Source organism: Chionomys nivalis, chromosome 24 (genome assembly GCF_950005125.1).
Source record: "Chionomys nivalis chromosome 24, mChiNiv1.1, whole genome shotgun sequence".
Taxonomy (NCBI): Eukaryota; Metazoa; Chordata; class Mammalia; order Rodentia; family Cricetidae; genus Chionomys; species Chionomys nivalis.
The window spans coordinates 15535978-15549656 of record NC_080109.1 but is presented as its reverse complement, the minus strand read 5'-3'; the positions used below and the strand labels follow the sequence as shown (position 1 = coordinate 15549656).

At 41.9% G+C, this 13679-nt stretch overlaps 1 protein-coding gene across 4 annotated transcripts; it reads right to left on the bottom strand.

The window, feature by feature from the left end:
• Nucleotides 1-310: 310 nt before the first annotated feature.
• On the bottom strand, nt 311-11010 carry C24H3orf33 (chromosome 24 C3orf33 homolog). Of its 4 annotated transcripts, none has more exons than XM_057757334.1 (5): nt 10871-11010; nt 9674-9951; nt 7445-7576; nt 4062-4222; nt 311-1222 (listed from the first exon to the last, which is right to left on the bottom strand). In XM_057757334.1, exons 2-5 carry the CDS (start codon nt 9750-9752, stop codon nt 821-823), a joined length of 774 nt encoding a protein of 257 aa, XP_057613317.1. In that variant the 5' UTR covers nt 9753-9951; nt 10871-11010; the 3' UTR covers nt 311-820. The 4 variants fall into 4 exon arrangements, with proteins under 4 accessions (XP_057613317.1, XP_057613315.1, XP_057613316.1 ...); XM_057757332.1 differs by having other exon boundaries at nt 7445-7592; nt 9674-9733; nt 10871-10992; XM_057757335.1 differs by having other exon boundaries at nt 312-1222; nt 7445-7592; nt 9674-9733; nt 10694-10984.
• Nucleotides 11011-13679: the final 2669 nt, after the last annotated feature.

The following is a 13679-nucleotide window of genomic DNA, read 5'->3' as shown; positions in this document are numbered from 1 at the left end:
TACTTTGGCCTTGAATTCCGTAACCTCCAGTCTCTACTTACCAAGTGCTGGGACTGCAGGTGTGTACCACCATGCGCAGCTCACACTGGCTTTGCTATCAAGGCAGTTGACTTTCTCACCGCACAAGGAGTTGGCTCGTTCAGCGTTCAGTGGTGTCCTAAAGATCCTTCCTTTCTGTACTCTATGGAGCCATCTTTGTCCTCTGTATAATAAGAGTAATCCTCTCATCTAACAACAGGAGAGGTTAGCTATCTTTATTCCCAAGAATGGTGTCCATGCCTTTTGTGGCCCTGGCCCAAACTCACTAGCAGCTAGAAAGACACTGGGAGAAAAAGTGGCTTAGAAAGAAAACATTCCAAAACTTCCTTTATTATAAAGTTGATGACATTGAAAAACAAATATTAAATCTAGCTGTGCCAAATAACTAATTTAACAGTCAATACTTGAACTTTCTCTTGAGACATTAGCAATATGGCGCTGGCAATGAGACTCAGTCATGGTATGCTAGTGAATCCAGAGTGCATGAGGCCCTGCGTTCAATCCACAGCACTAGGGGCAGGGCAGGAGAAGAAACAGGCAAAACACTAGTTCTGCATGGATACAGCCTTCTACCAGGTAACTGTATAGTGTGTCATTTTTTTCCTGAAAGTATATTGCATTGATCATAATTCCTTCAAATTGATTTTGGTTTTAACAGTGTTTTGAATCTTTAAGGACCACTTGACTAGAATTTTGGTCACCCGAAGAAATTTCCATTTGACTCAAAGAAAAGTGGTCATATAGTCATGCACCTAGGTCACCTCTAGGCCTTAAGGATGCTTCATCTTTTTCTCCTAAAGTGCAAGCGGCTCACAAGTTCTCTGAGTTTCAAAACTAAAGAGAAGTTGCCCACATGGTCCTTCCAGCTTCCATAAGCCCTTCGAAACCTGTCATAATAACTGTCTTTTGTCAAGTGGAAATCTGGTCTGCTTGTTTTTAAACAATTGTCATTTTTCCATATTTCTCTCCAGGAATCTTTGAATTTTCCCAAATAGCTTTCTTTTTCAGACTCTTCCTTCCATATTCCTTCTCCTTTCTTTACAGCTGTCAGTTCAGCCTTAAGTAAGTTTCTGTGGACTTTCCAGTGGGTTTTTGAGTCATAATTTAGCCCTTTAACAAGAACAGTTTTGCCCAAGCCTCTTCTCAAAATTTCCTCATTCAGATTCACGTTAAAGTATCCACCCTGAATAAAAAGAAGGAAACCAACAATTTAATAAGTCATTACTATACTCATGTTATCTTATTTACCTTAAAATTCAGCAATTTTATCATTTTAAAGAAAAACAAAAAAAATTATAACACAAAGCTCTTCAGGTCAAGTTTGGTGCCACACGCTTGCAATCCTAGCATTTATGAGTCTGAGGCAGGAGGATTACTTATTTACTCAGGGCCAGACTGGACTCCAAAATAAGACCCTGTCTCGAACAAAACAGTGACAGCAATAAAACAGGGACCTTGAGATACCCAGCATCCGTACAAAAAGTGAGGCACGTCAGTTAGGTTCATAATCCCAGTGCTGGGGAGGCAGAGACTGGGGAATCAATCCCTGGAGCTCACCGGCCATCCAGCCTAGTTGAGAAAGAGATCTCTGGTTTCAGGAAAAGAAGATAAGGTACATGGTAACTGAGGAAGACATCTGACATGAACCTTTGGCCTCCACATATGCACACACACACACACGTGTCATCACCTGTATAAACATATGACCCTCACATAGAAAATAAGTAATAAAACCAGGTCAACGAAACAACAAAGGGGTAGAAGAGTCCAAATCGGCTATTGCTAAATTGAAGGATTTTATTTTTTGACATAATACACATGCAAGCCATGCTCAAAGTCAACTGATTCTCATTGATCTTTAATCCAAAGAAGCATTGGGAAGGTAATCTATAGAACGTGCTACTTACTTTCTTGACTGTGTAGAGGGGAAACAGAGCACAAGATTTGTACAATGAGAGCCCACAACAAAACAAAGAGAACTATTAACTAATAAGTAAATAAGTAACAACGAACAACAGCATTAACTTGTTAAGTTAAAAGTCACAGGGTTTGGGGGGTCTGGCAGGTAGTGTTTGTTTTTCTTCTTTTAAATGTACATGGGTGTTTTGCCCTTATGTGTACGCCTGTGCATCACCTTCATGCCTAGTGCCTGCCAAGGCCACAAGAGGGCACCGGATCCTCTGGAACTAGAGTTGCAGTTGTAAGTCACTATTATTCTACTTGTGATGAAATCAATAAACAACCTTCCATAGTAAATCATAGGGATAATTTACATAGGGTTACTGTTTTACCCTAACAAAATCAATTAAAATCAAGTGTTGGTAGCTTCATTTTGAAGTACATTACAGGGCCGGAGAAATGGCTCAGCAGGTTAAGAATGCTTGTTGCTCATTCAGAGGACTGGAGTTTGGCTCCATGCACCCATACAGGATGGCTCAGAACTGTCTGTAACTCCATCTCCAAAAAAATCCAACACCCTCTTCTGGTCACATGTAGACGTAGACACCCATATAGGTAGACACATGCACATAAATAAAAAAGCAAAACAAAACAAAAAAAAAACAAGTGCTTGCTGCACAATCATTTGAATTGGGTTTTTATCCCAGCACTCATGAAACAAGTCAGGTGTCTCCAACATGGAAGGATTCAATGCCCTCGGCTGGCAGGCTCCTCCACATGCATGTGAGTATACACACACACACATACACAGAGTCTCAAGCCGACATATGCACAAACACACATTCACACACACACACATTCACATTTTCAAAAAGGTAATCACAATTAACATAAAATTAATCTAAAAAGTCAAAATTCCAGGCTTAAATGAAGAAATATTTTCTAAGAGTCTATAAAATAAAGTAATCTTTAAAAAACAAAAAAGACTTTGAAACAAAACATTTTTCTGGGTACAGTAAATTATAAATTTTGGTCTATGAAAGGTTTATTATATTTGTCTCAGTTTAGAACATTTTATAAACTCATTTCCTTGAGCCAAGCCAAAACAACTAAACAGTCTCACACCTTAATAGAATTCAAGCAGAGAAGCACTTGAATCATGTTCTATGCACAATGGAAGGACTAGGAATGCAGGTGGGTTTCTGAGCCAGGAAGAACTCTCCCTTAGGTTAGTCTAGTCCAGGAGACTCTCATCCTTTGGAGACCCACCTGTAAATGAGAACAGCAACCCCAGGGATGGTCTTCTGCATGCGTGAAGTAACATGGCCAAGACATTTACTTTTACAGCCTCTGAGTGTGAACACACAGGATATTGGAGCAGATGGAGCAATATTTATCTTTAGAAAACATCCTGTTCTTTGTAACTTCTAGTTGTCAAGCCTCACTCCCTAAATGATTTCACAGAGATTCACCTGCCTCTGTCTTCCAGGCCTGGGCATAGAGGTGTGCGCCACCACTAATTGGCTCTATATAAATTTCATTGTAAAATTTTGTGGATGTTTATATCAGTCAAATAGGCATTCTAAAGGGGCTGGAGAGATGGCTCAAGCAACCAAGAGCTCTCGCTGCTCTTCCAGAGGACCTGGGTTCAGTTCCCAGCTCCTGCTTAGGCAGTTCACAACCACCCATAACTCCAGTTCCAGGGGATCCAATGCCCTATTCTAGCCTCTGTGGATACTGCACATAGACCCACACATAGACTCATAATTCAAAAAGTCTAAGGCCTGGAGATGGCTGAAGAGATGGCTGAGTGATTAAGAGCTCCCATTGCTCTTGCAAAGGACATGAGTTCGATCTGATCTACAGAGGACGGCCTGATCTACAGAGCAAGTCCCAGGACAGCCAGGGCTGTTACATAGAGAAACCCTGTCTTGAAAACAAGACAAAACAAAGCAAATAACAAAAAAAGGAAGAAGAAATTTATATATAAAATACCTTGTTCTTTACACCGCGTAACTGTGGTCAGTAGTTTGAAAAGTTCATTCTATACTCAAAATGCCAATTAAATAAGCATCGACTTATGTTCTGAATAACACATGATCAGGTGTTTCTTTGCAGCTTACCTTGTTCACTAGAAGGTAGCAAACGAGTGCTGAATTCTCCTTTCCAAGAAGCTGGAACCACAGCAGCTGGGAAGGTTTTAGCTCTTTCTGTAACCAGACCTTACCGGCTTCAGTGAGTTCTACTCCAGCCAGCTTAACCAGCAAAAACCCACATGGCTCTTCTAAGAAAGTAATATAGAAAGCAGTTTAGCTTCAAGGCAGACCATAAAGCAAAGTCCAAAGTCATTTGCCTCCAAACCCCAAACACACATTATAAATACTCAAACTCTAAATTTAAAACCACTTATTTTTATTAAATTTTCTTTTAAAATAATACAAGTATAAACCAGATATTTATACTTTATAACAGATGGGTCTTTAATCCCAACACTCGGGAAGCAGAGCCAGGTGAATCTCTGTGAGTTCGAGGACAGCTTGGTCTACATAAGGAGTTCAGGACCAGTCAGGATTGCCTGTCTTAAAACCAAGAAAGAAAGAAAAAGAAATTGTCTTGAGGTTATAATGTGGTGAAAAGGCATAATGACCACAGTAACTCTTATAAAGAAAATATTTAATTGGGGCTGGCTTAGAGTTTCAGAAGTTTATTCCATTATTGTCATATCGGGAAGCATGGAGGCATGCAAGCAGACATAGTGCTGGAGAGGTAGCTGAGAGTTCTATATTTGGATCGGTAGGCAGCAGGAAGAGAACTACACACTGAACCCTCAAAGCCCACTTCCTAGTTACACACTTCCCCTTACTAAGCCACACCCACCTCAAAGAGGTCACACCTCCTAATATATCACTCCCTTCACCTAGGGGGGCCATTTTTACAAATAAACATCAACCTGGTTTTGCCTTCTGAGTGCTGAGATTAAAGACATGTGCTACCAGGCCCAGCTTGTAATTTGTTTTTTGACTTTACAGGTCACATTTAAGAGATGACTTAAGTCTTAGAAAATATTTCGAACTTCCAAACAATGTTGGGACTATTAAAAACAGTTGCATCATGATGTAGTTGCAAGCCTATGAGGGCAAGTGGTAGAATGTGAAATGTCAGAGGAGCTGGAGAGATGGCTCAGAGGTTAAGAGCAATGGCTGCTCTTCCAGAGGACCTGGGTTCAATTCCCAGCACCCACTTGGCAGTCCACATCTGTCTGTAACTCCAGTTCCAGGCAATGTAATACCCTCACAGAGACATATATGCTGGAACTCAATAGGCAGACCGGCCTCAAACTCACAGGGATCCGCCTGCTTCTGCTGCTGAGTACTGGGATTAAAGGTGCACACCACCGAGACCAGCTGGGCCTCGAGCTTTTAAAGCTGGGTTTCACTTTCCAATTCTCTTTGCTTTTTGATAGTGGATGTAATGTAACTCAGCTGCCATACCTTCCTATCATGATGGACTGTATCCTGTTGGAACAGCAAGCCACAATAAACCTTTCTCCTTTAAATTTCTTTGATCAGGTATGTTTGTCTCAAAACATGTAAAGCAACCAAGGCAGCAAGGAAACGTACTTGCCATGAGTCTGACCACCTGAGTGCTAGTTCCAGAACCACAGTGAAAGGAGAGAACCAGTCAGGTGGTGGTGGTGTATGCCTTTAAACCCAGCACCCACATGGCAGCTCACAACTGTCTGAAGATCCAGTTCCAGGGGATCTGACACCTTCATACCAATGCACATAAAATAAGTTAAATAAACCATAAGAAATATTTTAAAAATATTTCTGAAAATATAAAATTATACATTTCCCAAGAGCAATTTATATCAGCCACAGACAAAGTGTTCACACTCTCACTTCTTCTGCTGTGGCCACTATCTGTTGGGAGACATTCAGCAGGTTTCTTTCATTTATATACGAACAGGCATTCATGGAGTTCTGGATAGAACATCAAAATAAATGAAAACAAAACAAAACAAAACCCTTAAAACCAGAAACTACTTTCTAACTATGTCCTGTTGGCGCCACTGAATCAGGAGAGAGCTTATAAAACAAAACACACAAAAACTAAAACCAAAGCCAACCACACAACAACAACAACAACAACAAAAAAAAAAAAAACAAGTCAATTCTTTCCATCCAAACTCTAGTCAGCATTTTTCTATAAACTGTGAGCATCAAGTTTGGGGGGAAATGTTCATGTCTGTCAAGTGCTAATTCTTTAGTAGAGAAGATTAAAAACATAAATATATCATATGACAGGAAGTTACAAGAAAAATGGGTAGCTTGTAGCCTAGGAAGATGGACAGCAAATTTTAAAATGCAGGGTAGAAAAACAAGGAATTCTACAACTGCAGTTCATTTAACCCTCTTCACAGGGGGTGGGGGTTAAGGAAGTTTTACAAAAGGAAAAAAAAAAAGACAACTGAGTTAGATCCCAAAGAATGAATGAAAGTTGTCTGAGCAAAGAACCAGACCCGCGATTATGCAATTATATCTAAGAGAGAAAGGTATGTGTGTCTGGGCCCTTTGATACGAAGTGGAGATAACTGATAATAAGTAGAGAAATGCTGGGTGGTAGTGGGCACGCCTTTAATCCCAGCATCCCAGAGGCAGAGGCAGGAGAATCTCTGTGAATTCGAGGCAAACCTGGTCTACAGAATGAGTTCTAGGACGTTCTAGGACAGGCTCCAAAGCTACACAGAGAAACCTTGTTTTAAACAAAACAAAAAGAAGAGCACGAGAGAGAAAGAGAGAGAGAGAGAGAGAGAGAGAGAGAGAGAGAGAGAAACAAAACAGTGTGGCTCCTAATACCCCTCTAATTTTCTTTGGCTCCTCTCAACTTTTTTTCCCTGTGTCTCAACTACAGGAACTTCATATAATTGTCAAAAGATACAAGTTCATTCCTACCTGCGCTGTTCCTGGCTAGCCCATTCAAATGTTCAGGTCTGATTATATAACGTCTCCTCAATGAGATCTTCTCTGTCTGACTACTGTATATGTGCAGATCTCCTTAACCCCACAGGAGATGAATAGTTATCTATCCCAGCACTCTGTTCCTTGTCTTCATCAATGTTAGAACAAATTTTCACAGGCCCATTATCCTCCTCCACCAAGACTGTAAGCTGTAAGCGTTAGAAGGACCATGTTTGTTTGATTCCTCATGGTACGGTTATCTTAGGTCCTGGGCCACAACAGGCTGTCATCATTTGCGGGATGAGAAACCAAAGGCCTAAGCAAAAGACTGGGCAGTCGGCTGAAACCAAAGAGAGAAGGAAGACAAGAGCTCTAGAGCCAAATTAAACAATTTCTTGTAAGTAAGGCCACGGTTCAGATTTTCATAGATTATGAAAGAAATCAGAAATTAGCATATTTCTGCTCCTTTATAAAGAACATCTAGTTATTAAATACCACAATAATGATTACAACAGTTAGTTTTACAATTCTTGCATCTTACTTACTTTTCCACGAAGATATAAAAGGTAAAGTAATAGGAATATGTTCAATTTCTAGACCACACTCGGTTATCCGGTGTAATCGGCCGCGGAGCTTCACTTTCTTTCTTATAAACTCAACTGGAATATCTGAAGAGGCTGTAAATTTTGATGTCTGTTGATTTACAAAATATATATATAATTTTCACTTAAACTGAAAATAACATGTGAAGATACCTAAGCATTTATCAAGAAGACATAGCCACTGAAAAGTTAACTTTAACGCATCAATATTTAATAAGTTTTAGCATTGACACTTTAATATTTAATCAAAAGTGTTTCTAAAGTCTGGAGAGACGGCTCAGCAGTTAAGGACACTTGATGCTCTTGCTCTCAGTTTCCGGGACCCAGTTCCAGAGAGCTGAGACCCTCACCCTCTTCTTGCATCCGGTACACATAAACTCAATACATGCACAAACACGTCTATATAAAAACAGTAAATAGCTTAAACCGTTTATGGAGAGTTAAAGCTTACTACTCATCCATGTCTATTTTAAGATAGCATATCTGAGGTGTGAAATGGAAGCCCCAGCAAAGCTGTGTCGAATTAAATTAGACTCCTGGCTGGTGAGACTTTTATTATTTTTTAAAATCATTTAGGTGACAACGTAAATCTTTAAAAAGAAGAGGGTAGGCCAACATTGGAGATTTCCTTTTACCCCATCACCTACTCGGTGCCCAGGGTTAGTAACTCTATCATTCAACAAGCATCACGCAGCATCGTGACTAGCTCAGAACCTTGCATCGCGCTGTCCATCTTTCTTTGGAGAGGAAAGAATATTTGATGCTATGGCATATTATCTCTGCAAGGGAGAAGAGCTTTATCTATATGCTGGGATAATTAAAATTTCTATTGTGTGTATGTGTATGCTACATTGTGTGTACATGGATGTCAGAGGAGAACTTTGTGGAGTTATGTTCTCTCTTTCCACCTTCACACAGGTTCTGGGGATCAAACTCAGGTCTCCAAGGCTTGTGTGAGAGTGTTTAACCACTGAGCCACCTCAAAGCCCCAGAACTTACTTTTAACTTGGATTCAGAAAGATCACTCTGGATTTCTTGTTTGTGTGGGCATATGTAAAGAACTTATGTAAGTTTGTTTTCAGATTCATCAGCGTGCAAGCCATAAATGGTAATCTGCATTATTGAGATTCTGTCACACTATGCTACTTAAGAAACCATTCCAGATTAAACTGGCAAGTTGTAACCTTTCAAATTAAATAGATGATTCTATCACTTGACCATTTAAGTTCGATAACTAAAAATCAGCCACATCAGAATTTCTATTTCTATCTAAAAATAATAGTTTATTTGCAAAACACATGAGAAACAGTTTTGCCTAAAAGACAAGATGTCATCAGTACCAACAATTCCCTACCCAGACAAGGAAATTAGACAAATGCTAGTTTGTTTGGGTTTTGGTTTTGTTTTGAGACAAGGTCTCCTTCTGTAGCCCAGCCAGGCTGACTTGGAACTCACCAGCAGTCCAAGCTGGCTATGAGCTTGTAATAATCCTGCCTCAGCTTCCCTAGCAATACAGGTGTGAGTCACCATACCCAACTAAATTCCATTTTGTTGACAGAAAACCGAGATCTGTGTACTGAAAGGACTTGGTCTGTGGAGCAGCCGAGCTCATGGGATCCTAATCATATGATTAGAGGCAACAGCGATTTAAAACCGGCTGCATAAATGCATAAATAAAATGTATATGCTATTAACCTACTCGCTTTTTCTTTACTCCAACTCATTCCTTATATGTAGGCTTGATCATTTAAGCATTTAGATTAATGGTTCAGCAGAAGTCAGGAAAATAACTCCGAACTAATCAGAATGCTATTCAATTGTTATTGTCTCTTATAAGCAATCTATAATATATTCAAAAAGTCAAACAAAAACACAAGACAATCCACGGAATCTGAAATGCAAGTTTAGTGACTATACTATTTTAACAAACTAAATCCTTTATGGAACTATTTTTCTAACTCTAAAAATATGATTATGCAAATAGTCTATAGAATTAAGTAACTGTACAAATTTTGTGACTCTAAAATATAGTCACTGCTCTAAGCATTAACCAAGATCTTAAAAAATATGCTTATTATTCTAAAACAGAACTTAAAGTCTTGCAGTATGAATACAAGCTGCCTGGAATGGGAATAAACCCACTGTCTGTTGCCCCTGCCAGTTCTGACTCACCAGTCGGACACTTCTCATTAGTAACACGATCCCAGCTATGGCCATTCCCGTGCTGACGTTCTACAGAAAGAGATTTCATGATTGACTCTCGTCAGTTATCATTTACAACAGCGAACGCACTAACTTAGAAAAGGGGAAGGAGACGGCCCTCATGATGACGACCAGTTCAAATGATGCAGCTGCCTCGGATGGAAGCTCAGAACGCTCCGCTGGGTCCCCACGTGCAGCGTCCTGTCTTTTTATCCCTCAGTGTTCCTCCCCAGTTCTTCCTTAGCGATCTGGCAGGCACAGGGATTAGAGTGAGTGATTTGATCTGGTCTATGAACGACTTGAATGCACCCCTGACCTAACATTTCTAACTTTACATCCATGGTGAAGTATGCATTTGGTAGAAAACCATGGCAAGCATACTGGGTAAACATGTATGTTTATGATTGAATATTAACATTAATATAGTTAATAATGATATATGTATTTCTTTATCACTTGTTACTACTAAATGACAGGTAGACTAAGGATGAAGCCACAAAGGAGTATCAGCAGGCACAACCTTGGACCTCCGGCTGCCTAGCTGCAACGCATTTGCAAAGCTCAATTTCCTTAGCTTCTCAGCGGAACTTTTGAAAAATTGTTTCTTCCAGTCCATCCCCCTCCTGGCTTCTAGCTGTCTTCTTCCCTAATGCTTTGTCAGCCTTTGCTTCTGTAGCCTTCGACTCCCATCAACACACGGGCAGCTCCCTCTTTGCCCCTATCACCACCAGGACCTTGTTAGCAGTCCTGTCTCTAGTGTTAGTCTGGTCATCAAAGCTTTTCTTCTTTGATTGAATTTCGGTGACTTCTCATTTCACTTTAAAAACAAAGCAAAACAGGACTGGGGATATAAGTTCAGTGGTAAGCACTAGAATGCTTACGTTAGTTCGAATCCCAGCCCTGGAAAACTGGGAAAATAGGCTCTGTGAAGGCCTGTGGGGCTTCCCTGCTCTCTGGGTCTCAAGCCTCGCGAACGGAACCGGGAGTTACCTGGACCCCTGTGGCGTCCTTAGCCCCGCGCCAGCCCTGAGTAAGGAAGCAGGCCTGGCCGCCGGGACGGCAAAGGAGCCGAAGTCGCCTCCCCGGCCATGCCGGCCCCTGCCGGTCCCCCTCGAGGCCTGCCGCGAGCACCCGCTCCGGCTAGCCCACCCCGCCGGGTCGCGGCACCTGGACAAGGCGCAGGTGACTGTCCGCCCACTGCGACACGCGCGTCACCACGTTGGCTTCCCGTTGGTCCGGGTCAGACGCCCGCGACCCGGTGCTCGCCGGCTGCCGCGCCATGTTCCCGCGTCCGGCGAGCCGCGCTGGTTCCTCCCGCGGGCGGCAGGGGGCGCTGCGTCGCGCCGCGCGTCCTACGATCCCCTCCCTCCCGGGCGCCTGCACCCGCTGTGTACATGAAGTGTGTGCTACGGTGGTACCACGCCAGCCAGGACAAAGGAACACTGACTCAAAACAAACAACAAAAATGGGGTAAAGTATTAAGAAGGAAATCTGGGTAAATATACACGATTCGTTTATTCTTGCTGTTTTGTCTGTAAGCTTTTATTTTTATTTTTTGCTTTTCAAGACAGGGTTTCTCTATGTAGTCCTGGCTGTGCTGGAACTAGCTCTGCCGACCAGGCTGGACTCGAACTCAGAGATCCATCTGCCATATCTAATGGTGCTGAAGAGCAAACCCAGGATCTTCTACATGTGGGGCAGACTCTCTACCACAGTGCGCCACTCCTTCTTTTGAAACACCCTTTCTATGTAGTTGAAACTGGCCACTGTGGACACTAATCGTCCTTCCTCAGCTTCTTTTTTTTTTTTTTTTTATTTATTTATTATGTACACAGTGTTCAGCCCCATGTATGCCTGCAGGCCAGATGAGGGCACCAGATCTCATTACAGATGGTTGTAAGCCACCATGTGGTTGCTGGGAATTGAACTCAGAACCTTCGGAAGGGTAGTCAGTGCTCTTAACCTCTGAGCCATCTCTCCAGCCCTTTTTTTTTTTTTTTTTTAATTTTTTATTTATTATGTCTCAGCTTCTTCTATGCAGAGGCAAATGGTGTGTTTGACTGTGCCTGGCTTTCTAAATATTTCTAATGCCGAAAATAATAAAGGAAAGAGAGATGGAGATATACCTATCCACATTGTGTTAATAAATTTAACTTTGGCCCAATTACCATTGCACCTGGTAATTTCTGACATCCCACTTACAATGGAGGCTTTGAGTCTCTGGGCATCAGCTTGACTTTCAGAGACTAAATCTGCTAGCGTGCAGGGAGAACTCTGCACAGATGTGGGGGCACCTTCCGATCTGCTAGCGTGGAATGAGAACTCTGCACAAATGTGGGGGCGCTGTCCTAGTTGCACTGCTCCTTGCTTTTTCACACGTGATCGCTGAGAGGCGTCAGTGTTGTTCCTGACTTCATGGGTGGAGATTTTGTTTTTAAGCAAATCACCACACCTGAGTGTGCCCTGGACACTCCCAAACGGGACAGTTATGTTAGAAGTACTGGAAATCTTGGTAAGGTTATTCAACTAGACATGGGTTCAGTATATTATCACCTCTATTTAAATGTTTAAAATGTTACAGTAGAATTTTCCTAATGTGTGAAGCTATTACTCCTATATTGTTGCGAACGGACAACAGGAAAATAGTTCTAGAGATAAGAAGTATCTAATTATGCTTTCTTATCACAGGACCAAGTTCATTGTGATTAAATGAAAGTTAGGAAACAAAGCTGGCAAATCTTATCTCAAAAAATACTGTACTAAGCCGGGCGGTGGTGGCGCACGCCTTTAATCCCAGCACTCGGGAGGCAGAGGCAGGCGGATCTCTGTGAGTTCGAGGCCAGCCTGGTCTACAAGAGCTAGTTCCAGGACAGGCACCAAAGCTACAGAGAAACCCTGTCTCGAAAAACCAAAAAAAAAAAAAAAAAATACTGTACTAGCCACTCCCGTCAGCCTTACTTTCCAGAGGAATCGCTGTGGCCTACTCTTCCTCTCCTTCCGGTGTCAGGGATGTGTCCCAGGAAGCCTTGCTAGCTAGGCAAACAAGCTTCTACCACACATCCCCGTTTCCTTACTTTTAATTTACCTAAATAAAAACCTCAAACTTGACCTTTAAAGATACCTGTAAAAATTTTAGATCATCGTTTCTGTGTGGCCTGTGCCTTAGAGCAGACACAGTGGAGGTCAGGGATTCCTTTGGAGCTAGTTACAGGCAGCCTTCTGACATAGGTATTGGGAACTGATTTCAGGTTCTCTACAAGTACAGTGTGCGTTCTTCAACTACTTCAGCTCCCAGTTTTAACCTCTTCTCCCCATTAACATTTTATTAAACTTTCCTGATGCTTTCCAAGTTTAAATGATGATGTCTCTCCTAGTTATAAAGTTCGTTCTTGTGGCTGGCGAGGTAGCTCAGTTGGTAGAGCGCTTGCGCAGCATGCCCAAAGTGCTAGATTCACCCTCCAGCACACACGAACCAGGTATGTGCATGTAATTGTGGCACATGAGAGGTGGGCGTTTACTTTTAAGGGACTATTCCAAGTGCAGGATACGGTCATGAACCAAAGGATATAAACTAGTATACTGAATCGGTATACTGGTCTAAGAATGAGAAACGCAATATGAAGCTTGTCCTTGTTTAGGGGCTAATTTAGACGGTGCAAAGGGGCTGTGATGTGGAACAGCTGAGCGGGAACAGGAGAGCAGCACCAGCAACTCTCCTGTTTCAGGGTGGGGGACCGTAGCTGGACTGCCTGCACTAGCAATCCTTATTTACCGCTGGGCGTGGTCATGCATGCCTTCAGTCCCAGCATTCGGGAGGCAGAGGCAGGAGGAACTATGTGCGTTCGAGGCTGGCTTGGTGTACAAAGTTTCAGAATAGCCAGGGTTACACAGAAAAATCCTGTCTTGAAAAACTAGGGAAAAAAGAAAAATCACTTACCTTTGTCCTATGCCTCTGTTTTTTGTATAAAACAGGAAT